Below are 25,946 nucleotides of genomic sequence, written 5' to 3'. Positions count from 1 at the left end.
TTATAGCTGGCATTTTACAGCCTGTTAATAAAGGCACTCCGAGTTTACACTACCTGCCTTGTAAAGTCTGTGCCTCAGAACAGAAGTTTAGAATGTAAACCATTCCATGAACAAGGCAATAATCGTGAGACAATGTTGGCTCCTACAGTGCAAAACTGATAGGGGTATTTAATCCATACTTACAATCCACTTCTCACCCACAGAGACTGGGTGTAAAAATGAAGGTCCTCACTCAAAACAGAATTGACTGGTTCACTGAAGTGCAGCTCTCTGCCCTTGCAGCATTCCAGGCTGAACAGACTGATGGAAGGCTCAGCAAAAACCTGGGAGAGGAAGAAGGAAGGAAAAAAAGCACAAAGTTTTAGTGGGAATAGTTCAATTTCTGTGTTAGATATGATGCCGACATCATACGATGGCCCACTTCAGCTGAATTTCCTACAATGCTTTTGGGTTAGCTTATGCTCCCTCAGCAAGGGAAAACCCCAAAGCACATAGAGCTGAAACAAACTTCATTTATCAGTGGCTTTGTCATCAGTCTAGTGGCCCAGTGACACAGGCCAGGCACAGTCACCAAGTGATGCAGAGGCCTCTGTTTGGAAAAACTCATTTTGAGCCAATTTGTATCATCAGGGCCTTGATTGCTTTTCAAAAATCCACTTTATTTACTTATTGATGGAACATGCACCTAAAATAGTGAGTCAAATCAAAGTCTATCGTCCACAGACTTCAATTAGCTGTAGTTCACCGCAAACATTTTAAGGAGCTACAAATTGTAAAAGGTCAGAAAGGTTAACTAAAAAGTTCTCAGTGTTTTTAACAGTCATTCCTATTTCTTTTCTGTCATTCTTGAAGGAAGAGCATAATAAGGAAATTCTATAATCTCATGTAGAATTGAAACATTTTTCACTTAATGTCCTTTTCTAAAGTTGACTGCCTGTGAAAGCAAATAAAATGATCAGTTTGCATAAAAATGTGGTGCAGCTATAAGGCCAACAGAAAAACAGAGGAAGCAGATTTAAATACACAAATTCCATGCCCTAGTACAAGGAACACTTGTCCAATGCTTCGGCATTTTTAACTTAAAACCAGAAGCAAAAGTACTTGCAGTTTACACCTGGAAAGGAAGAGGGAACAGCTCTGACTAACTCAGTGAGCTGCCTCTCCAGGAAAGGCAACTTCTTTTAGGAGATGTTACCCTAAGATAGCTGGCTCAGGCAAAATCTGGGATTTCTCTTGCAGCAAAGACATGGCCTGAGGTGAAAGAAATGAAACAAAATCTTGAATTAAAGTTGACATAGGCACTGAGTAATTAAGGGAAATTAATTTTCATGTTTGAAGAGGCACAAGTAGTGTAGGGAAGTGTCTCTGAAAAGCTCAGGGGTGTGTCAGGACATATGAATTTGCTTGACACTGACTCAGTGCAGTTGGTATGCAGCTGGTTGGTCAGAGTCTGCCTCAGAGATTGCCTTCCTCTGCCAGCCAGTGCAGGGACAGCTCAAGTCATGCAACACTGCAGGGACAGAGAGCTCACTGAGACATTCTGAAGAAGAGCCTGGGATCATCCACTCAGAGAGATTTTTAAAGCCTACTGTACCCCCAAAATCTAATGTTACACACTAGAAAGGGATTAAAACCTGTAACATTTTTATTTTGGAATGTCAGCTCTTCTCAAGAGCCTTCTGCTGGGGTGGATCAGCTCTTCTGGATGGGGTGGATCAGATTTACAGTGGGTGGCTAAAGGCTCACTTTGAAAGCCAGACCAGCAGGCCTAGTGCAAGCAGCTACTCCTGAGGTTGCTTTGCTCAGCCAGGCAGAATCATCACACTCCTGTCTGCAAGAGCCCTGGCACTGCCTTTCACCTGAGTGGACACCAGAAGTCATGTCCAGAACAGGGCCAACAATTTTCCCAAGTACAGTGCTAACCATGAGAAACACCACTTGGCATCTGTGGTGCTGGACAGTATTACCCAATCCTAAATATTGATCCTGCTGTTGCAACACTGAGGCTGTTAAGAGACAGGGCTGCTGTACCAGATGGACAAGTCACCTGACCCAGCATATCCATTTATGCAGCAGGAACCACAGCAGCAAACTGCTGGAGTCAATTAAAATGATTCCAGCTCTGCTGTGGTTGTGACTGTTTGGACTGAGAGCTCTGAGAACTCCCTGTCCAGCTGCTCAGAGTCCCTGACACACACACCACTGATGGCCCTGATCCCTCTGTCCCAGGGAGACCTCAGCAGAGATGCAGTCCAGAAAGAAACCAGGCTGCTGTGCCAAGCCCTGAGCTCTCCTGTTCCACAGCCATATATAGAGCAATGCACTGATCCCTCACCTTCTGTATTCTCTTCTAGGCCAACAGCTGGCAGCAGTGACTGTGGCCTGGCTTTTTTCTCTGACTTTGTTTTCACAGCTCCATGGAAACTAGGAACAGTGAAAAACAGGGTTTGGGGCTATGCTGTTAGGCTGGGAGGCATCTTGTTTCCAGCCTTTCTTGCGGAATGCTGAGGAGCATTTTTACCTGAAAGGTGTGCCAAAGACACCTGTATTTACCATGTCTAGGTCAGCATTACTTTAGCTTCTTTTCACACTTATTTCAAGGAAAATACCTGAAATGCCATGTTTTTAGGAAAAGCTTACCAATTGTGAGAATAACAAAGCACTACAGAATTTCTGAACGTGAAATTTCTTAACAGTTTTTATGTGTGAAGGAACTGACTGCCTTTGCTTAAACCAGCACCAATAACATTTTAAGAGGTTCTGCTTATCCTGTTTTTTTCATGCATATATTCAGAGAGAAACTTCAAGACATTTATTATATTGAAGAGGTCAGTGATTAAGGAAAGCTATATTTATATAGCATGTCAAGATATGAGCAGCCTTGTGAACTGTTAAATACACTGCTATACTTTACTTAACAGGTGGGGTGTTCTGTGGCTAACATAGCACATGGTGCAATGCAAATGACACAGGTAAACCATGCAAAATCAACACACTAAAAATCAACACACTAAAAATCTCTTGCACAGTTCAACTCAGCTCAGACTTCCCCCTCAATGATTTTTGCTTTGCTTTTAGTGAAGATGTGCAACACAGTTCTTCACAACTCAGAACAGGTTTTTATCCTTCACCGGTTCAGGAAAAAAACCCACAGTGCAAGCATGAAGTGTTTGAGATGAAACAAGGATCAGTGCAAGATGGGCTTCCTCAAACACAAAGAAGCTGACCAGAGGGCACTAGAACTGAAAGCCAAGTGCACAGGTGAATTTGCACACATGCTTAGAGCAAAAAGCATAATTTTAGCTATGGATAATTTTTCATTATGAAAGTTGTGAGAATTTTTCCTAATAAAGCCCTTTTGAATAGGGCTCATCCCAAAACATTTATTTTTTTGGGCGATTTAGGTCTTGCAAACTTTGATGGGAAAGCTTAAGAAAGACAAAGGGAGGAATGCAAAGGGCCAGACCAAAGGCCAAGTGTAACCCAGCCAAGGCAAGAGATGATGCAGTGCCCATTGCTGCAGAGCTGCTGCTTTGCGACCAGCATTCAGCAGAGTCTGAAGCTGGGGAGCCTCCACAGCTGTGTTACACCATCCTTGGGAAAATCTTTACTCTCCAGGCTTGGCCAGCTCATCACTTACAACTGCCTTTGCTGGAGCTGCTCCTGCCTGGCTGCTCCCTTCAGTGTGGGATGGATGCCTGGACGATGCAAGGCCCACGGTCCAGTCCCAGCCACACAGAGTGACTCAGTGCCTGGCCCTGGGAAACTGCAGGTAGTTTTTGTATCTGATTTCTTTATTTGCCTCACAAGAATGCTGGGGAGATTAGTTAACACCTGTATTTAACTTAGAGAAGATAATATAGAAATACAAGGATTATTACAATTGATCAGAGCAAGAATAAAGAATGCCTCAGAAGAAAAGAGAAAATACTGCAATCAAACAAAAGCATTGCACAACCTACAATCTGGATCTCATTTTTGGTTTTAGAAACTAGGAGACTGGTTTAAATTACAGGTTGAAGGTAACACTTTAGAAAGAAAGCTAATTGCTCATTTCAAGAATCCTGGGTATCCTTGTCCATGTAAATCACACCAAATACGACAGGGAGTTTCTCAAAACAACATGCCTGAGAAAAGGCAGTACCAGAGTTGAACTCCCCACTGCAAGATTATCTGTCACAAAAGATTAACCTCCTCAAGCAGCAAACACTGGAAAAATGCCCCAATAAGCAAACGTGGCCCTATAAATGGCCCAGCTGCTCTTGCAGCTGAACAAGGGCCCACATTTCCTTTCCATGAATTCATGGCAGAGCAAAAGGCAAGTCCTTGCTGATGCAGGCACAGAAACCTGCACCTCTGCAGCAACTCTGAACCTGTGCTAGGCTTTCACCTGTCTGCAGGAGGGCTGTTAACAACAATACAACAGCACATTTCATCAACAAGCCTTTCTGGAAGAGTGCTTTGGGATTTTTAGATGAAAGGAGATGATGAGAGGCAAATGGCATCAGTGTCAATTGCTCCTTCTTTGTACCCTCCTGTTACTCCACAGCTTTTCCTAAATGTTCTGAGGATGATGAAACAGTCCAACCTGTATTTGAGCAAAATGGAACAGCAGGAAAAAAGCACAGCTAGGGCCTCCTAAAAATTTAGTTTGAGTATTACACACTTTGGAGAATAAGGTGTGATGGGAGAGAGGAAACTTCATCAGGAACAGAGGAAATTGGTTGCAAAGATGTGCTGAATTCCTCCATGATGCACAATATATGGGGAAATAACCAAAGTGGAATCATATTAATTTAAATTTCTTGTGAAATGGGAGAGTGTGTGTGTGCAGAGGGTGTGGGAACAGCATGCCATACTTTAAAAATGTACTTAAATGCTGACAACTTCACCTTTCACCAGAGAACTCATAAAACATCCATTCAAGGGCTAAGAACTAGAATAAAAATTAGCCAACCTAAAATACTGTCACTATAGTGAAATCATCTAACTATCAGTAGTGTGACCCGATTTTCTTATCCAAATCATTTTGTGTTGTTCTGAAAGTTTTGGGGTTTATTTCTTATATTTTAGTTGGACCAAGACAGTGATTTAGAAGAAAAATTTTCATTTTGTTATGCAATTAAGCTCTTAGACAAACAAATTAAATTTCTGGGAGTTCTCAAACTAAAAATCAGAAGTTTACTTTTTTAAATAGAAAAAATGAACTTTTTTTTCAATTAGTGTAGTTGTTATATCTGTTTGCAAATAGCTTGTTTTCACTAAAGCTGCATTTTCTATAGAACAAATGGAATGTTCCCAACGTGGGACTCCTCCACAGTTCCACTTGAAGCAATTACATCTCACTGAAAGGACACCAGGAGACAATGCACATCCAGGGCTTGGTGTCAGGGTTAAAAGTTCTCCTTCTCACAAGTAAGCTACCAGGGGACACACCTTAGCTCTGAAATGAGGCTGGTATTCAAAGCTGAATAATGGAAGGGGTTCCCAACACCACAGATGAATTCAATACAGCTACACAACAATTCCACTTGGGAACAGGCTTGCTCCTCTCTGGAATGAGCTAATAGAAAAATGCTGTAATAGAAGGGGCTTTGTTCCAAGAACTGTGGACAATGCTCAGAATTAACTGTGGCCGCTCCTGGCCGTGACCTGCTGTGTGCTCTGGGTCACATCTGTGCCACACCAGGGTCCCTAGCACTGCCCTGAGGGCTCTGAGGGCAAATAAGCAGAGATCAGTGGTATTTTACGCTGTTTAGTGCTTTGAGTCTGTGAAATCCAAGGGCTACTATTGGCAAGAGAAGAACCAAATTAAGGGGTGCAAAAGCAGAGGAAGATGTGTGCGAGCTCCCCACACATAGCCTGCCAAACACACTTCTTCCAGGGCCTGGCCCTTGGGAGCCACAGGCTGCCAGCAGTCTCCTACCTTGCCAAACTTCATATTTCCTTCCCTGTGAGATTACAGACAGGCGGATTTGGATGAGGCCTACTATTATTTGATGTCAAAACTTCACTTGGATTTGGCACGGCAGAGTCCAAAAGCCTGACTTGAAAAGGAGAACTTTAATCTAAAATCCAGGCTCTCAGCAGGTGGGAAGTCACTGCATTTGTATAGTCTAGTGAAAAGTCCAGCTCTCAAATTTGAGCTGTACATCCTTCCCACCACGCCCATGGGTTTGGTGTTTACATTTGCTTGGGGTTTGGGGTTTTTTTGGGAGCTTTTTTTCATTTGGTTGGTTGGGTTTCTTTGCTTTTCTTTTTAAAAACTGTTCACAAGTAGTAAAAAGGACTTCATTATATGAAAAAGCTGAACTGATAATCCCAGAAGTCTAGCTCCATAGGAGCTGCATTGAAGGACACATGACACATAGGCTGAGTTTGTGTCCTGTGATCAGGGAAGGAGCAAGAGTTCTGGAGAAGCTGGTGGCCAGTTCTAGAGAGGAGGGGGCAGAGAAGCCACTTGCTTCTCTTTTACCAACAGTGTTACAGCTCATCTTTGATGCTCCAGCATAAGATCACACCAAGATGTGGAAGAAAGGCAGAGACATCAGACCAAGACTGCAGATTTTTGTGTCCTCTGTGCAGGATTACAATGGGATGTATAAAAGGTTGTATCTCTCTTGTTCTGGAGGGCAAAATGCATTCCTGTGCAACCCCCTGGCCATGGAGGATCTCATGTCTCACTTGTAAGTAAGGGAACAACTTGAAACCCAGAACACCCAAGAGCAGCTAGAAGTGACCTCGTGCAAGTGTGCACACAGCCTGACCTGTTCCCAACCCAAAAAGTCCCGTGAGCCAAGAAAACAAACCTCACTCTTTTCCCTAACTGGGAGTTTGTTTAGGGCAAATACTCACTTCAGACATCTGACAGGGAAAAGAGTTCCGAAATGCTATTTTTTTTTTCCCCAAATAAGGTCTTACATATTGAATAGGCTTGAGGGATTTGATTGTAGCAGTTGGGCAGCCACAGGAACTGAGGTCAACATAGAGGCCTTCTTCCAGCACACAGTGATTGTCAGTGGTTTCCCCTTTGTAACACAGGAGCCAACTGCAAGAATAATGGAACAAAAAAGATAAGCTGCTCTAGCTGCTTATTTACAGTATATTTTCTTTCAATATTAATACTTTCTAAGGACAAAAGGAATAAAAAATTTTCTTTGTTCTTGTCACGCTTTAAGTAAGGTGACTTGAAAGGCTATGCAGCAAAGCAACCAAAGCAGCAAAATCAAACTGTGTGGTACAGAAACCTCAGTTCCAGAGTCAAACGATGCTGAATGGAATTCAGACACTTCCACTGTACCAAAGTTCTCAAAATCTGGAATAAATTTTAACTGGAGTTAAAAAAAGAGTCACAGTAACTGTGCAAACCTTCCCCAGGGAGAGCAAAATCCACAGTACCCAAACCAAGGACATGATGAGAGTTACTGAGATGCCTTGCAGGACAAAGGGTCTAAGACATGATGGAAGTTGATGGGCATGTGTTATGTGCTTTCTGCTGTCTGAAATTTTGTAACATTTAAAAAAAAAATTCATACCACTGAAAATGATGGCATGTAAAACAACGGACACTTACCATCCCCGGAGAACCTTAAAAGAACATGGTATGAATGATGTAAAATCAGAAACTTCTGCTGTGAAATCTACACATGCTCCTTGGAAATGTGTATTACTGAAAGCTTTGAGCTATAAGAACAAAACAAAACAAAAACAATGACTAGAAGGAAAATGAATGCATTATCATTAATGTAAACAGAGAAAGCTGTTACTCTCAGAGAAGTATCCATTCAATCCACAAAGATACAATTAATTTAATGAATTGTCATTCAAAGAATCTTTTACATTTTCTGCAGTTGCTTTATTTTTAGAAATGTATCAAGTATTTTGTCATCTCTGAGCTGGCACAGGGGGCTTCCCAGTGATGCTAAGGCAGGCAGATTTATCAAGTATAAGTTCAACTGCAGCAGGAGGGGGCCCAGGCAAAAATGAGAAGAGTAGGACTCAAGGCTGTTGCCATCCACCCAAAGTCCCCCTGAACTGCAGCTTAACTCTCACTACAGCTCAGCAATCCAGTGCTCAAAGCAGGATGGGGAAATGCTGGTCAAAAGATACAGAGCTGCTATTGACAAAGTGCCCTGAAATTCTCTGTGATCACAGTGGCTGCAGGTGGCTTTTCATTTCAGAACTAGCAGGAGGATTTCTCAGGGAAGTCAGAAATGTACCACTGTGGACCTCTGAGGTTCAGCCAAGCTGCTTTTTTATGTCATGTTAAAGAACTGCAAGTCATAGTGAACCACATTCCATCAGTTAGATGTGATCAGTTCATCCCAAAAAAGCCAGAAGGCTCAAAATGTTACAGTAATAGTAAAATAGAAAAAACCAAACAGACAAAAACCAATCTCCCAAAAAACCAACTTCCCTCAAACAAATAAACAAAAAGCCCAAATGAACAACCCCCCGCCCCCCCAAAAAAAACCCCAAACTAAAAAAACACACACAAAAAAACCCCTAAAGCCCCTACCAAAACAAAAAGAAACCCTGGTATGATGATCTATAGCGAAGACACCCAGAATTCTGTACCCTTGGGCTGCCACTGTGTAACTCAGATGAATTTCATTTGAAAGCCTGAAAGACAGGCTGGAAAAGAATGAAAAATCTAAATGTATCAAAAGAACAGCTCATATTCTGTAATGGAAGAAAAACACGATGGCTGTTGCAAGAGCTACTTCCCCCTCCATGCCCCAAACTGGCCAAGCTTCCTGCCAAAGAAAAGAAATCAAGTGCTTTTGCCAGCACAGAGTGAGAAGGCCAAACACAAGTGTCATTAAATGATTTTAAGGAAAAATTCAGTCTATGTTTTTAAAAGAAATGAATGTTTCCTGTTAGAAAGAACAAGAAAGGTTTAAGCTGGCCTTGCAGGCTATGGGCGCTAATTGGAGAGCAGGGATCAGCTACAATAAAAAGAATAAAGTGTAACTGACTTTTCTGTAAATACAACTGCACTACTATGTCACAAAGCACCTATTTAAGCTGTAATTACACTGTATTTTCTACCCACTCATCTCCAAGCTCTTTACAAAAGGGAATATATATACATACACACTGCCTCTCTTTCATAGGCCACGTGCTATGCAACGCTTTTAAAAAAGATTCACAAACTCACTTTAACACAGAATTTATCTGGTAATGAATGAGGGTCTTAATTTGACGGAAGCTGGGGTGGAGCAGTGATTCCTCAGTGCAAACACTGCAATTAGTCTCCAACTGCAGCCATATGCACTTTGTCAGGGTCTGACATTAATGTGTGAGGTTTCGCTTCCCAAAAATCCAAAGGACAGAATATTAAAGTACAAACACGGGGTTGCACAGCAATTAGCTCTGTTTCCTACATCATCTCTACAAGTCACCTGCTGTTCAAAGAGGTTTTGTTTTTTCTGGGTAAAGCTTTATTTTAATAAATGAAATGAATGGCTTTGCAGAGTTGGTTTTTCTTTGCAGAGATTTCTTACACTCTATGTACTTTGTTTATTAGGAAGCTTGGCAGGCAGAAAAGGTCAGGGGAGTTATTAAGAGATTCAAGAAAATTTTGCTGCTTTTCATTTTCTGATAAGAACACAAATGAAAAAAATACACACTCTAATAGTGCAAACAGCTCCCTTAGTTCTGACATATGCTTATTAAAGGTGGGAAAAATGTATGATCATTCAAAATAACCAATATATGACTTACTCAAGGGTCAGGATGTTTAAGGATTTGTCAGCTCATATGCACCATGCTTAGAAGTTCCAAACTAGGAGACTGGTTTTCATGTAGAACACTTTTTACTCTGAATGTGAAAATCTTGATATTTATCTAAAGGCCTGTCTTTTACTTATCCTAAGTGATTAAATGTTTTCCCACTAAAAATTACTCAAAATACCTCCGCTCCTATAAGAACTGCAGTGATATGAAATATGTTATTTCCTCCCTAGCCTCAAGGCATAATCCTATGAAAACCAGGATTGTGGTAAATTAGGATAGTAATTTTTTCACAAATGGTGTTAAGACTGCTATTAAAGACCACAAGAGGCAAAATACAATCCAGTACACGTCCATATTTAAAGGTGTCTGTGCATATACACACACACAGAGGTTTTTTCATGTTTCTGGAAATAAAAAAGCCTGTAAAGCACAACTTATTGAAACTTCAAAGGTTTGAACTGGTCTTAAAGGTCTGCAGCACAGGAATAACAAACTCAAAGAATAGATTTTGGGAGATCCTGAAAAAAGATAAGAATTTGAGATGAAAATAAAATTACCTTCTACAGTTTAGACCCCACCAGTTTTATATGAGTCAGTTATTTTATCTGGTATCATTTACCAAGGCACTCTGGTGAACATACTTGCAAGTCTTTGGTTTTGGCTGCAAAGTGCCATGTGAATAGGCTGGGCAGGAAGTCAGTGTTTAAGTTTAAAATAATACACCAATTATGTCTTCAGACAGGAAACATTTCCTGCAGTCCTGGGTTAATCATAAAATGGTAGAATTGGAGAAAAAAGAGGGTGTGGCCCACCTGCTAAGTAACACAATGCACAACATTTCCCATCCAAGCAAGAGAGAGAGAAATTGTGTCCAGATGACAAAATACTTATGTGTGCTGTAATAGACCCACAGAGCTCTAAAATATCTTTTGTCTGGAAATAAGTCACGTTTCTCAAAATAAACTTTCCCAAATTTGCTTAATTAAAAGCATGCCAGAGAGAGCAATAAAATCACTCAGATCATCACCCATGCCAGAAGGGCAGAAAAAGATCAATCAAACAACTCCTGCTGGACAAGGGAAGAGCCTTGCTGAGACAGAACACTGCAGGGAACACAGAGCACACATGGTGATGAACACAGAGCAGGTTTGTGTTTCAGAAACATAACTCAAAGGTCCATTAATGGAATATAACCTTGTAAGGTAAGGACCAGAGTGTAAGACCCTGGTCTAAACAAACTAATTTTTGAGACTCAGAGTGAATTACAGGGACTGCTTTCTCTTAATAAGTTATCACCAAGTTAGACAGAACTTTTAGGGAAACTGTCAGATTGTATCATAGATTTATCACAGATTTATCATGATCAGGATGTGTCCAGTTAAGCTCTGATGTTATTGTAACCAAATGGGAACCTTAAGGAACTGCTCTACCTGCTTGGAAGACTTTGGAAAGCAGAACTACCAGCATCCAAGACTAAAAAAGCCAACTTCCAGGTGTTGATGCATTTGCAGGTTTGAATGTGCAGTTCTGTTTTCTGCAGTTTATATTTTCATTTTCACCTCACAAATAAACACAGGAGTGACAAACTGGATGCAATGGAAAAAAATGGAAAGAGAATCTGCCATACAGAGAAGGGAGAAGGATGAATGGATGGAATGGTGCGATTCCAGAAACAAGAGGGAAAGAAGAGGAAAATCAATAGCTATAGCAATCCAAAGTCACTCAAAACCTATAGGACTGCTTGTATTTTTTGGGATAGAAATCTAAAGGGTATGATCCAAAACAAAGCAAAGAGAAGAACACTTAGCAGACTTTACTTTTATCCACCTACTGGTTTCCTGCATCACTGATCTGCTGTAGCAAGGTGACAATATGGAAGTATCACCTGAAATTTCTGAGATATCAACTGAAGCAAGGCATTCAACATTAATTGTTAAGTGTAGTTTAGCACTAGAGACTGTTATGTAATGCCAACTTACCAAATGTGGAGGCTCATTTGTCCCAAGGGGCTCCTGCAACAATAAATTAGAAAACCCCAACATTAATTACAATTAACTTCCTAGGAGACATGCCAAGTTGTCTGAAATTTGTATAGTATGAACTCAGAAGCAGAGGAAAAAAAACTTCCCAGGCTCTTGGCATAATTCTCTTCCCCAGTTTCTGCCATGAGCTGCCTGTAAGCTCACAATTACCTGCCTGATTGTTCAATGCCTTTCACACAGACAGCTTGCATCAGCATTAATTAGTTCCCATAATGTGCATTAGAGTCCATGTAAATGTCTCTGCATTTACTTTTGAGGCTGCTTCTTGAAAAAAACAGAAATGAAACCAACAGAAGATACCTCTCTCAACATGTGCTCTTCAAAATAAGGTTAAGTATTCCTTTTGCATTCCTCTAATTTATTACTTATTAATAATTTATTACTTATTATCATTTAATACTTATGGCTGTAGATTGTCTTTATTTTGCATTAGGGTTTTGACAATGCTGGCACTAATCTGCTTGGGTGTGTTGGCACTACCTTGGATTGAATAATGGATTAAAAATATTTCCTCACTTTATTCACTGTATCTAATACAAATATTAGCATAAAAGTAAGGGAAAAAACCCAAGAGAATTCTATTATGTAACAACACAGTCCAGATAAATTCTCAAGTATTTAAAAATACATTATCAATTACTATGTTTTAAGGCAAATTAATCTTTCCAGGCCAGGCTATTTTCTCCATGTATGCAGTCTTCCAAAGGGAGATTCTTCTTACGAAATTTCCCTGACAATTTTCTCAAAAGACAAGAAAGATCTGTCTATTTAAGTATTCATCCTGAACAGACTCATTATGCCTTCCATGAGGGTCTCTAAATTGTTTCCAAGCAAACAGACAGGTTGTGGGCTTTCCTGTTTAATTATTATGGTAAACTCTGAACTCCAAAGGTCTCATTTCTTTTAAGGGTTTCCCTTAAATTCTGTTAACTCACCAGCTTAACAGGTCGAATTGACATGATGGTTTTACTAGATCCTCCCCAGTCCAAGAAGCATTTGTATTTTCCTTTCTCCAATACATACTGCTCTCCACAGAAATACTTCTGCTGATAGGCCACCCACCTGGAGAATGACACAAACATTAAACTGAAAACATCACATTTTTCTGAGTAGTTTGATAACAATAACAGCAAGTCAAGCACAACAGAATGTCTACTGGCAGACAGTGCAACATTAAACCTGATGAGAGGCACAAAACTGTCACACACTTGACTTTGCTTTTCCCTGCTTCAACAAACATGAGATTCTGGGTGTCTGCCTTCCAAGGAAATGCATTGTGAGATGATACCCTGCTCAGAAATTCAGAGGAAAGACATTTAACTGACAACTTTTTGAATGTCTCTTAACTGAATCTTTGCCCATTTGGCATCCCCCCCAGAAAGGGCTTTCTTACAGCTTTTCCAGTTGGATTTAGGAAAAATGGTGCAAGAAGAAGAGAAGTAACTGAGGAAGGCTTGATGTGATTAAGCAAAAGCCTACAATAGCTGATGGTTCAAGCTTCTCCCACCCTGCTTTCTCTCCTGCAATTTAAGAAGACAGAAATTTCCAACTAGAGGGTCTTTCTATCCCTGCACAGTGGCAGAAGCAGATTGGGGCTGGTTTGAAAGACACCTCTAAATCACCCACTTTTGGTGGTGCATTTCTCTCTTACTCACCCAGCACTGAGACTGCTATATTAGGGATATAACAGGGCATGTCCTTACCCATTTCACTTCTGTCACCCATTGATGACTCTGTTTACTATTAATTTATCCAATGCTTTTTTTTTAACCTCCAGGTGCTCTCTGCTACCACAGTTCCTTCAGCAGCAAGTTCCAGAAACTCACTGCCTCTGGTGCAGGCAAAGCTTTTTTCCTTCCCACATCAAAATCTGCTTTAATGCAATCTCCAGTTCCGTAAAGTGTTTCCCCAACTGTTGTCATGCAAGATTCTGTGAACTGCATTAATCTTGTCTTACCACCTTCAGGATTTTCCAGCTCTCATTTGTATCCCTCCTCTCCAAACTGAGTCTCAGCCTTTCATTCTTGCACCTAATCCTCATGAGACACTAATCACCAATTCCTACATAAGCAGTTCAGGCCCCTCACTTCACAGTTCCTGATCCCCATCACCATTAGGGCAGTTATGACAATATTAAAATTGCATTTAAAAAATTACTGCTGAATGTCTGAAACCCACATGATTCCACAGTGCTCTTTGCCCTTAATGTCTTTTATGTTTTAATTTTTATAGTTCTATACAAGTTTTTTAATTTTCAGTGTCATCAGTCTAAATTTATTACACAGCACATCTCATCCTTTCTGGACAGGCTTTACCTGTCCCAAAAATTATACCAGTTCCTAATATATCTAAAATATCTTTTCAGTATTACTGCCATGGAAATATGTGACTCCTCTGAGGCGACATCACAAACTTTTTCTATGAACAAGAATGCTCAGATCCAAATCAAGATGTAGACGCGAGAGCTACAGAAAACTAAAATGACTATTTCCCATCCACTCCCCAAGGAAATTTAAAGAAACACTTTTCTCCTTCAAATAATTACCACGTGTACCATGTGGAACATAGTCCGTCAAGAGATGCACCCAAACGTGCACAGAAATGTTTAACAGTTCCATGTATTTGAGTAGACTTACACTCCACTTTTCACAAGAATTGACCTCGTCTCAGGGCCAAATCCAGCCTGCTCCAAATCAGGGATTTCTTCATTGATGATGTCAAATGCTTTCCCATCTTCATCATCAGACTGGAAAAGTGCCACTGAAGACTCTATGAAATCCTAAGAGGTAGCACAGGAGTTAGAGGATAGTCACAGCTCAATGACTCTTCACAACATAAAACATTTTGGGAAAGAGTTGTAGCCAGAGAGACAGCATTTTATAGAACTTGAAGGGGCTTGGCTCCCTGGTGTGGATCTTTATGGGCTATTTTGGCATTGAAGTTCTGGAATAACTGGAAGCCTGGCAATCTGAAATGGCCTTCAGGGGTTTGCACTGAAGAGAGGAATAGCCTGTTGCCCCTGAGCACCATCCCTTCCCCTCTGAGGATGGCTCAGAGTGCAAAGATGCCTGTGTGGGAAGGAGAAGAGTTAAGAAGGAAAGAGTTTAGCACTGATCTTCCAAAAGCCTCACAAATAACTACTGCAAGCATGACCACGACTATAATTTTTTACTAAACTTCTCCTTCCTCATCCCTTTCCAGCAACATGGCAATAATTATGGAAAGAAAAAGCCTGGGCAAGATCACCTTTCCAGCACAAGGGGTTTGTACTTTTTGGATATATCCACTATAGCTATAAATAAATCCTGCTTAACACTGTCACATTATCTCTTACATAGCTGTGTGACACTGCTTTGTGCTTTCAACCAGCTTAGTTTCTTGGCCAGATTACTTGCACAGCTTCAGATTATTTGAATTTGGGTTTCAAATCTTCAGCTTTTTAACCACTTAGCAATTTTAAGCACACAGTTCAGCTGCTGTTTGGGAAAACAGAAAACAACAATGCATTTAATTTACTCCTTTAACTTTTAACAGAAAGCAGGAACTCAATTTCAGTGTTTCTCAATCATTCAGCAGTTATAAACTGAAACTAAGAGTCTTGCAAACAAGAAACAATTGCTGTCAAGCTAATAATGTGGTTGACAGAGGCTCACAAACATATGAGGACTCCATCATGGATATTATCACACTAAAAATTGAGAAAAAGATTTACAACTATCAAAAAACACCTAGAAATTAAGGCCAAAGCAAGCATGCAGTCAGATTAATTTGGTCAGGTGAACCTGATCAAACAGGCTCTTTGGAGGACACCATGTCTTTCTACAGGACACAATCACAATGAATAATGAAAACCAATTTTAGAACTTGATGTGGCTCAATTTCTCTGCGCTGTTTACAGGACAGTAAAAGGTGATGGAACAAATTCTCTAGTAAAACTGGTTCTCTTACTGTGTTGACCACTTCATTTATTGAAACTGTTAAACTGCTGCAACTATTTCAGGTATACACTAGAAATTAAAGTGCCAGGTCTGGAGAAATCATAATGAACGACTGCAGCTTCAGACTACTTTTTATTAAAAAAAAAAAAAAAAAAAAAAAAAAAAAAAAAAAAAAAAAAAAAAAAAAAAGGAAAGAACAACCAAACTAGTGCAGTATTAGTGCAAATGAAAACCAGCTACTTCTAACAGTTGTAAAGCAAAAGAGTACCCAAAAAGTAATTTAGATCAAATCTACGCATAATTTCCTTAACTAAGTTTAAAATACTGAAATGTATCCACACTTGTAAAAGCATCTTTCAAATTCAGCCATCATTCTTTTCTGCCTGAACTTCTAGTACAACTTCTCTTACAACAAGCAACAGGAAAAAATACCTTTTAAGAAAAGACTTTCAGACCAAGGCAGATCATTCTAGACTTGAAAAGATTAGTGGGAAAGCTCTGAAGGAAACATACTCAGAAACTTTGCTCTTTCACTGAGCCCTGGGTGAACCCCAGCTTGAAATGCATTTGACACTGCTGAATAGAAGCAAATGCCACTGCCCCCCAAAGCAGCTCGGAGTCCAGACTGCTGCCTGCCCCCAGGAATGAGCTCTGCATTTGACTCACGTGGGTTCAATACAGATGCTGACTGGGAGCTGGCAGCAGCTGGGAAAAACAATCCCACAAGACCTTTTTATCTCTGCTTCCCAAACACCCCCTGAACGCCCCATCAGCCATTGTGACTGTTCACTGCAGGAATATTCAAGACAGCCAAAAGCTGAGATCCCTTACAGTGTGCCCACATGTGTGCACCTCTTCACCAGTGCCTGGGGAGGGGGGATGTGCAACAGTATCCCTGTGGATTCTGAGACCATGGCAACCCTTACCTTCCCCTGACAGAATTCCTGAGCCCAGGGAGAAGAACCAGGACATTTGCTGTGCAGTGAGGGGCCTCAAGCACACAGAGTTTGGATTTTTGCCCGGGTCCCCTTGAAACTGAACATTTGGTACTAAAATATTTTTAAAATCCTGACCTTAAGTATGGTATACAAAGTCACAAAGGGAGCATATGGCCAGCCTGGGCACTGCCCTGTGTGCTGCCCATTGCCCAGAGGGAGGCAATCTGCTGGTCAAGCCAAACAACACAATGCCAGGGCCATTACTCATTCCATTGGCAAGCAGCTGGTTGCCTTTAGTTATGCAACAATTTGAGGGGAATTATTCCTTTTCACTTCTATTATCAATAGGTAAATCTTTATACATATTGATAAGCCAAGTGGAATGATATATGTTGATATATGACTGTGAATTATACATGTTTTTAAAACATTAATGACTTGAGCCTTCTGACTGTTTTAGGTGCAAGTTAAATAAAATACATGACATGGAAGATCATTCTTGCTACCCACATGCATGATTTTAACTTGTATTTATGTCCTTTGCCAAGAGAAAAATCTAAAAAGATCAATTTAAGTTGCTCAAGTACCCATATACAGCTGGAAAAGAGAGGAAAGCTAAGATTATTCAGTAATTGAATAGGATTCTGCCCATTCAAAATGAGGAATCTGAAGAAATTTCCTACCTACTTTTTTCTCAGCAACCTAAGAATAAATTATTTAGAGAAGGGTATTTTTCTTGAATTCAATTAAGTCTCCTATCTTTATTTTGATAGATTCTGATTATAAATACAGCTTTTGCTAGGTGCCTATCATGAAAAACAAACCTGCAAATTGTGAATTTAAGTATGGCCTTCTGGGGCTCACATTAACTTTTTATTAAAAAAAAGACTGTTGAGAAAGTGAGTTTGCTTTAAATCCTCATCTTCAATTTCCACAAAATTCCTGGCTCAGGAATATCACATCTCCTCAGATGAGGAGATGAGTAACCCAAGTTTACAAAACTGGGTAATATCAGAGTGAACAATCTTATTCTCAGAAGAATTTACTCTTTGCAGCTGTATTTAATGCTCACAGAGTTGCCATTATAATAAAAAATCCTTCAAACACTTGCACAAACAAACAAAAAACCCAAACCAAAACAAAGGAAATTATAAAGAAGTTCTAACCCCATGTTTCTCCACTGCTAAAATGTCTAACTTTCCTTCCAATAGTGGACTCTTGTAACTAGTTTTCATTATTACTTCATCCTTGCCTCCACTAAACACATTTTAGTAGCAGGGATTTTTTTTACCATGATTATTTTTGCTGCCAAAACTTTCTGGCAGAAAAATCACAGATAGAGGGTAATGCTGTTTTGAGGCCTGCAACAGCTGCTGCATTGAAAAGCTATTTTTGTTTTAATCAAGAACTACTCTGTACACTCAGACACATTGTGCTTTTAAGAAAATTCCATTTGAGAGATTCAAATAGCTCGAGGTGCAGGACTGAGGTACTTGGAAAATCTGGCAGGTAGACAAGGAATTCTGCATGATAAAATTTTTGTATAAACTTCACAAAGACTGTGTAGAACCTGCTTCTTTCTTAGTGCAGTCTAGATTTTAGCCAGTAGGAAAAGAATGAGGATGAGCACAGGCAAAAGATGCCCCAACCCAAGGCAGCTGTACCATTACAAAGAATAAGCTTGCTCTTTATGGACAGAGCTGTGCATAATTTGTGAGAAATCCATGTGAGTACTTACAGCCTGAAGGAAGCGGAAGGAGAGCAGGGCACTGTCACTTCCCCCCCAGGAGCATCTGTCCTCATATTCTCCCTCCTCCAGCAAGAACTGATGGCCTTTGTAACGTTCCTTATCATAGGCAACCCATCTGTGGCATCCCCACAACAACAAAAAAAAGAGAAATCAGTAAAGGCAAAACAACTGCATGCATGATTTTCTCTAACAAATAAAGAGAGAAGAGAACCCCCCAAAAACACTAAAATGAGTATCACAAACCAAGCCAATGAACAAAGCAATGCTTGTTTGGAATCACAACAGGCACCCATGAAGTGTTCTTTGTGGATCAAGATCCTGCCATGTGATTCTTTATCCAACAATAGTTGATTTATGTAATGCTTCTCCGTGTACCTCCTCTCAGCCAGCCACATTCCCAACAGCAATATTTGGTACCACAGGGCCCAGGATGCAGCTAGATGCCAAAACTTTCAGTGATAAAAAAACAAGCAGTGGATCTCTTCAGTGTGTTAATAAATGATGAGACCATACCCTTGCTGGAGATGGTGACAAAATTAACAGATTTCAGCAGAACAAGATTTTCCCTGCTTTTTTTTCTTTAATCTAAAAATGTATACATATAAAAGACAAGCAAATTGAAGATATAAACCATATTGTATATGGAATATGTTTTAGCAGTAAACAAATATAAATTTTCAAAGTATTTTGAATAAATAGATAAGGCTCAGTTAAAAGAAGGTGTTTCCATATCAACTTCAAATCCCTAATGGATGTCAATTTTAAAAAGTGCTTCTCCCTCCTTTTTTTCTTCTAAGTATTTCTTTCATTAAAACTCCTTGTAAATATTAGAACTGCTGTAAAAATTCTGTTGGCAGTGAAATTTGGCAGGCAGGGATAGCTTTACTTTTAGTACCATTTGGTTTACATTAATTCAGCTGTTTAGGTTACCACAGCACTAAAAATAAAAGCTGCCACAACAGACAGAACAATGATTTTTAATAATCTGAGGCTTCCCAGATAGCAAACACACAATGCACTTATAAATAGATTATCTGAGTATTAACAATTAAGTTTGCTTTGAATTTAGTGCTCATAAAATTCTGACAACAGCCTGAAAGGATGTAAGTTATTCCATCTTTATGCTGAAGTGGAAAATCCCTTAGGAAACAAAAGCAAGATTTTCTGAAAACTGTTTTATTACTGAAGTGTTTGTCAGAGGCAACCACCCTGCCTGCTCTCAGACAGTCCTGTCCTGTTGGGAGAGGGTGAAAGAACAACGTGAGGGGTTGGTGGCCGGTGCTGAGTTTACCTCAGAGCATCCACCTGTGACACAGGTGTGACACAATCCTGTGTGTGTGTGACACAGGGAGGGGCAGGGCAACACAGAATCTATCCAGTGCCTCAATTAATGAAAATAGCAGCACATTCCCAATGCCAGATAAAATGCAACAGCTGGCAGAGGAAAACCATTAAGATAATATAACAGTTTGTAGGTTGCAGAGGTAAATGTCAAACTGAAGACTGACCACACCTACCCAAGGTCATTTCAGCAAATTAAGTAGAGACTATCAGAAGTATAAATCAATACAAATTAAAGCTCTGTGTGAACAAAGTGGCCTAATTTAATGGCATCCAAATGGCAAATACTGACTTCACACCTTTCACATATTTAGCTTGGTAGGTTGATAATTGAAAAGCTGATAATAAAAGAAATATACACTCCCTTCTTCTCAAAACATTTCACCTGTGGAAGACTCCAATAATCTCTTAGTTAGCACTTCTAAGCATTTAGTTAAGCTTCTGTATTTTAAAATAAATAAATATAAGACTCACACTCCACCAATTACACGTAGTGATCCAATTTCCTGAAACTCCTCTTCACTACCAAACAGTGCTGGGACAGAAGTGATGTTTTCTGAAAACTCTTTGGACCATCCTCCAAAGTGGGTTTTCTCATATATTATTATCTAGAAAACATGATGTTGAGCTTAATCCTTCAAAAGTAGACAAGAAGCCTCTCCCTGTACCTTGCTGAAGTTATTTCCATGACTGCAGTTACCAGCCCCTTGGAGTTCCTTATCTGCTAAATCACACAGATCAGCTGTTAACAATATTTGTATCTGTTGCAGAATTTATTAGAAAAACACCCAAGTCATGTAAGTATTTGTATAATTAAAAGTTACCTAAAGCATTAGCATTTTTGTAGAAAAAGAAGGAAAAAAGGAGCAATAGCTCTGGATCAGCTTTCAGCTCCTCAGATCACAGAAGGATCATGGTCTCACTCACAACTCTTGTACTGGAACAGGGGCTAGGATGGAAGGGTTCTATTCCTGTCCTCTTCCTCCCTTCCCTCTCCTTTTCTTTTTAAACTTGGTATGTTAGATGGGAAAATCTCCCCCAATCCCTTTATCATTAGAGTGATTAATGTATCAAGTCAGAAAAACTCATTTTATAGAAAATTTACACTTTCCTAATATGTGAAAAACAAACTACTGGTACTTCTACACCTCATCAAACACTAAGTGAACTTGACAGCATTAGGGAATTTTTCTGCAGCAGCAAGCATTGAACAGTTATCAAAGATCACACACCAAAAAAAAAGGAAAGCAGCTTCCATAAAGATTTCATATTCCCAATGTGCTTATATTTTACTCTCAATGCCCTCTGTGCTTACCTTGACATTCATTGGCATTTGCACCTTTAGTCCACCCTAAAAACAGATGAGGGGGAAAATAGTTATTTATATGAAACTTGAAGCCCCCTCTGACATGTCTTTTACAGTACTATGAGAGCATGAAGTCTTTGCAATTTTGTTCACCACTTTCAGTGCTGGCTATAGATTTCAAAAGGCCAGGCACACTATAAACCTGACCTACAAACAAATCAGTGCACTGACAAACCTCTAAGACTGCAAGCAATTTAGAAGTATTTCTTCATGGTCTAGAATTCTAAAGTAAATATTTACTACACATTTTTAAACTACTTGATACTGAACAGTATTTAAAATTAATTTTTAAAGCTTTATTGCATGCATTTAAAATTTCTAAAGCACGAATGGTGCAACACTAGAAGAGAGAGAAAACAGCAGGAAAGAGAGAGAAAATAGAGTCTGACATATGTTTATGGTCAAAGAGCAAATACAACAAATGCATCTTCTCTGGAAATGTGAGTGAATGATGCTCTGTGAGGGAATAAGAGACACTGACCTCACTTGAGTGACTAAAAAGACAGCTATTAGGTCTTACTCCTTTATGGCTTTTACACTGTCTTTCTGTAGGCCTGCTATGTACACAGTAAAATTTGTGTTATACCCCTTCCCATTTCTCTCACATGCAGATCCAAGTGCTGTCTGTCAACACAAAAAACCAGCTGCACCTCTCCAGATTTGTGTGCAGAGAAATACTACTGGGTAATAAAGTCCTTATCTGGTCTTCCATCCCCAGTAGACCCTAACTGAAAAAAGGAAAATAAAACACTTCAGAAGGGATTTTTGGTTAATTAATTGGTGTTGGATGCAATAAAATTTTGAGCCTTTCTGTCTTATTTGACGTCCTCCCAACAACAGCAGTTTCCCAGGAAGATGCTGGGGGATGCAGAAGCTTAAGTCTGAGTGACCAAAGCAAGCACACCATGGAGGATTAACCCAGAATGAACATCAGAGCCCAAGCTGTATTTAGATCAAAACCTTTGGGGAAGCAACAATAAACAAAAAAAGAAGGCACACAACTTATCAGGGAATTGTGAAGTCCTCACCATTCTTAGGGGACGCAGAGATTTTACATCTGCTGAAGGAATTTCAGGTGGTGAATCACATTCTTCCAAAACTGTCATCTCTCCCTTGTAATTCAAGTCTGAATAAGCAAGCCATCTAGAACAGTAAGGATAAATGACTTCATAAGTTCATCAACTAGATTCCAAATACAAAGATCTTATTAAAATTATTTTCCTTTTTGTTAGCATAAGAGCTAGATAATGTTTGAGACAGCACATCAAAACAAAGCTGTATTTAAATATGCTGGCAACATCACTGCTAGGAAGATCTCAGACACTTTTTCTTAGTCCAAGCTAAATATAAATGAAAGAGAAGAAAATTAACAATTTGTTCACTCACTTAAAAAAGCCAGCTTGCTACTTTATGAGTATACAAAAAAAAGCCAGTACTGAAGATGAGACATTTGCATTGAATTTTATCTAAGATTATCACCTTTGAATTAAAAGGTTTCTTACACCAGTCCCATATAATTCTTTTCAGTGGAAGTTATTAAAGTATGATTATTTACAACAATCCTTTAGAAAGCTATCGTAGTTCTAACATGAGGATTAAAAGTGCTGGGAGTCCTTCAGACTGTCCTAAATAAAAAAAAAAGAGCTGAATGTAGAAGCTGAACACAGGTTTAGGAGACCACAGAAGGAATGAAAGAAGAGGCATGGAGCCATATGGAAAATGATTTTCTTAAAACTACCAAGTTTTGTCAAAACTAAGACAGGACTCTGTTTTTAACTCCCTCTCACATATAGTGAGATAGTGGGAAGGAAGACTTGGTTCACATGGAAAGGCAGGACTCTTGTAATAGAAGAGCTACTGTCATTCTGCAATTATCTATGGGAAGAGCCACACAGCTACTAAACTTCAGGAAATATGAGGCTTTGGTCCAGGGAACAACAGCCCTTTCTGCTCAATACGGGAAGTTCTGGGTTAGCCAGGGACCTGTGTCATACAGAATCACCTCCCTCCAGAATGTCAGGATCTGGCTGTAGCTTGAGAAATGCTTGGGTGATGTAACACTCATTTTCTGGTGTTCAGACACAGTATTATGGTTATAACAGGGTGGGTGACTTGGGAGACAGTATCTATTCTACGATGCAATAAAAGCTAATTATAGCTGAGTTGCTTCCTCTATTTATAAAGCTACTCAAATATGGAATTACTGAAGACTTCTGCCAGCAACTAGGAAAAATGCCTTCAAAGTAGGAGCTTACAGAGCACAATGCTGACATATTAAATGTATGTTTACTGATTTCTGGCAAAATCTCCCAAGTATTGTTCATGTTGCTTACTGGATTTCATCACCTGATATTACTCTTCTACTTGTTGGCAAAATGCAGTTAAAAAGGTTCAGTACTTACACTCCTGCTCTGACTCTTATATAAGGGTTTTTCTCAACATCCAGTTCTTCTAAATTGGCAACTGCACCTTGTATGCAGATGGGAAGTCCCTCTGTACTACCAGCTGCCAGGCAGAACTCCACCTCTGGAATGCCACAGTCCTGTGGAAACAAATCAAAGGGTAATGTTTATCCACACTTGCAGACTCTGCCCCTAAATGTTTCCTTTTTTGCCCCATCTTCTCACCCCTCTCCGGCCTTCATATGATGGAAGGGTTTTATTATTTTAAAAAGAATTTTTAGAAAAGCTAAGGGAGGTAAATTTCCAGCTCCCACCAATTTTCAAAGAAGAAATTTATAGCTGTCGGGCTACTTGCATAAAGGCCAGTTTAAATATTCTCCAACCAAAGGACTGAACAGCATTTTAAGACTGACTTCTTTTTTTAAAAGGCAATGCTTCCATCACACACATGATGCATCCATTAACCAAAAGTTTCCAGAAATATCTATTACATTCACAACTCTGCCCCTCCATGACAATTAAGTTCTGTAATGCAGAATCCAACTACAGTATCAAGCCATACGAGTTCAATATTTTTGTTGTGCTAAATAAATCTACAGCATTTTAGATGAAGAAAGGAAAAAAAATCAGTATTAGAAAACATCTACTCTGTTAAGTAGACACTTTAGCAATTTTCCTGTTACCAGAAAGCAACAACCTCTGTTTCTTTACTGGAGGTTTACTAGTGAGAGATACCACGCTGGAGAACAAACTTGTTGACCGCATGCTCATCTCTAGCATTTGCAGGGATGTTATTGAGCCACCCTCATTTTGCAGTATTTATATAACATGCATTGCCAACACTTTCTTCCTCAGCACTCAAACACATCACGAACCAATGAGGATATTCTGCAAGTCCCTGCTTCAGCAGGGTGTTCCGGGCCAGAGGAAAGCAGCTCATGTGCGCAGCTGAAAAACTTCATTTCTCAGCCATAATCTCCCAGAACACTTCCCCTTCTCCTCCTGACCCACAGGCTCATTTGCTTTAGAACAGAGGGCTTGGACAGCATATAGAGATTCCCAACATCCTAAAGGTGGCTGGAGGAAGGTGCCCCGTGCATATGTGCTAGAGAAGAGGGATGAGGAGCGGTCTCTGAGGGTGCCCCCAGGGAAGCACCTGATTTCTGGATTTGGGGAGGACCCAGGAGGGGCACACCATAACAGAGATCCTGCAGGGACCGTGGCTTCTGAAAGGAAGAACACAAGAGCTTGCAGAGAAACCCAGGAATCGGGCACGAAAGCCCTGGAAGCTACAGCACCTCATCTCGTGACAGCACCTGCAGTGCTCTTGTTTTGCATGTGGATTTTTAGTGGGGTTTTCATGGGGTAACATCTCACTTCTAGGTTAGCACAACTTTTTCATTAGCTACTGAACTGTCAGCATTAAGTGTGGCAATTAGAATGGATGCACTTCAGGATATTGTTTCACTTTCCTCCTGAGACCTGAGGTAACACAGCAAAACTGCTTTGGCAACTCTCCCTCCTGCACAATCACTTTTCCTCTGTATTGTACCTTGCAAACAATGCTCACGCTTTGTTTTTAGAACAAAAACTGCAATACCGGAATTTTTATTTTCAGATTAACAAACCCAGAAAAACCAGGAAAAAAGACTTTCTAGCACAGTGTTGCTTCATGGGAAAATGCTAAGGAACTCCATCATTTCTCAATTCTAAGCATATTGCTAGACAAGATTTAAAAAAAAAAAATCTCCCCATAGTTTTCACATGTGTATGTATCTTATTAAATCAAAGCTGAGAAATACTTGAAGTCTGTGTTTTTTTTCCTTAAAATATCTGATATGTAAGAAGGCTGAAATTCATAAATCCAACAATAAAGCTTGATCCAGAAAATTGGAAGTTGCACCTAGAGGAATTCCACAAATATTGATGCCAGACTCTTAATGGCTTCAGATAAATTCTGAAACTAAGTATCTACAAGACTAGACAAGAACAAAATAAAAGTATCTGCCTGAGGGCTCAGACAGAATATGAGATGGAGTATGCTTAATTTTAATTCAGTACAAGGCTTTTGCTTTTGTTTTTCATTTTAGATTGGAAAAAAAACAGTCTGTAAGCTATTTTGAAGTCTGCTCTCCTGACTCTGAAGCTCATGAGGCAGTCACCAGCTCAAGAGATGACAAATGTACCAGGGTAGGTACAGCACAAACACTCGTAATAAAGTCTCTCCTATTTATCACTGTCTCTCTCAGGCCAGATTTTGAAAGCAATAAAAAGCCTCTACTCCTAGTGATTGTATTTTTGTATGTGTTCTAGATTAAGTCCACAAATTTGTTTCATAAAGTGCCACACAATAAACAGAGGTTTTCATCAAAACCAATTCAAATATTTATTTCTAAAGGTGGTAACATGGTTGAAATGCAGAAAATGGTAA

At 39.7% G+C, this 25,946-nt stretch overlaps 1 protein-coding gene across 1 annotated transcript in view; it reads right to left on the bottom strand.

Moving 5' to 3' along the window:
• CRYBG3 (crystallin beta-gamma domain containing 3) overlaps positions 1–25,946 on the bottom strand; it is a 79,721-nt gene that overhangs the window by 5,592 nt on the left and 48,183 nt on the right. The window contains exons 8-18 of the mRNA XM_068180475.1: positions 23,516–23,655; positions 22,142–22,256; positions 21,063–21,098; positions 20,222–20,355; positions 18,395–18,521; positions 14,417–14,559; positions 12,716–12,842; positions 11,718–11,750; positions 7,574–7,683; positions 6,922–7,048; positions 184–323 (exon numbers count right to left, since the gene is read on the bottom strand). Coding sequence (XP_068036576.1) covers positions 184–323; positions 6,922–7,048; positions 7,574–7,683; positions 11,718–11,750; positions 12,716–12,842; positions 14,417–14,559; positions 18,395–18,521; positions 20,222–20,355; positions 21,063–21,098; positions 22,142–22,256; positions 23,516–23,655 — 1,232 coding nt within the window. The remainder of the gene's footprint in view (positions 1–183; positions 324–6,921; positions 7,049–7,573; positions 7,684–11,717; positions 11,751–12,715; positions 12,843–14,416; positions 14,560–18,394; positions 18,522–20,221; positions 20,356–21,062; positions 21,099–22,141; positions 22,257–23,515; positions 23,656–25,946) is intronic.

This window comes from Anomalospiza imberbis, chromosome 2 (assembly GCF_031753505.1).
Source record: "Anomalospiza imberbis isolate Cuckoo-Finch-1a 21T00152 chromosome 2, ASM3175350v1, whole genome shotgun sequence".
NCBI classification, from domain to species: Eukaryota; Metazoa; Chordata; class Aves; order Passeriformes; family Viduidae; genus Anomalospiza; species Anomalospiza imberbis.
Note: the sequence above shows the minus strand (reverse complement) of the source record. Positions and strands in the feature narration are given on the sequence as shown.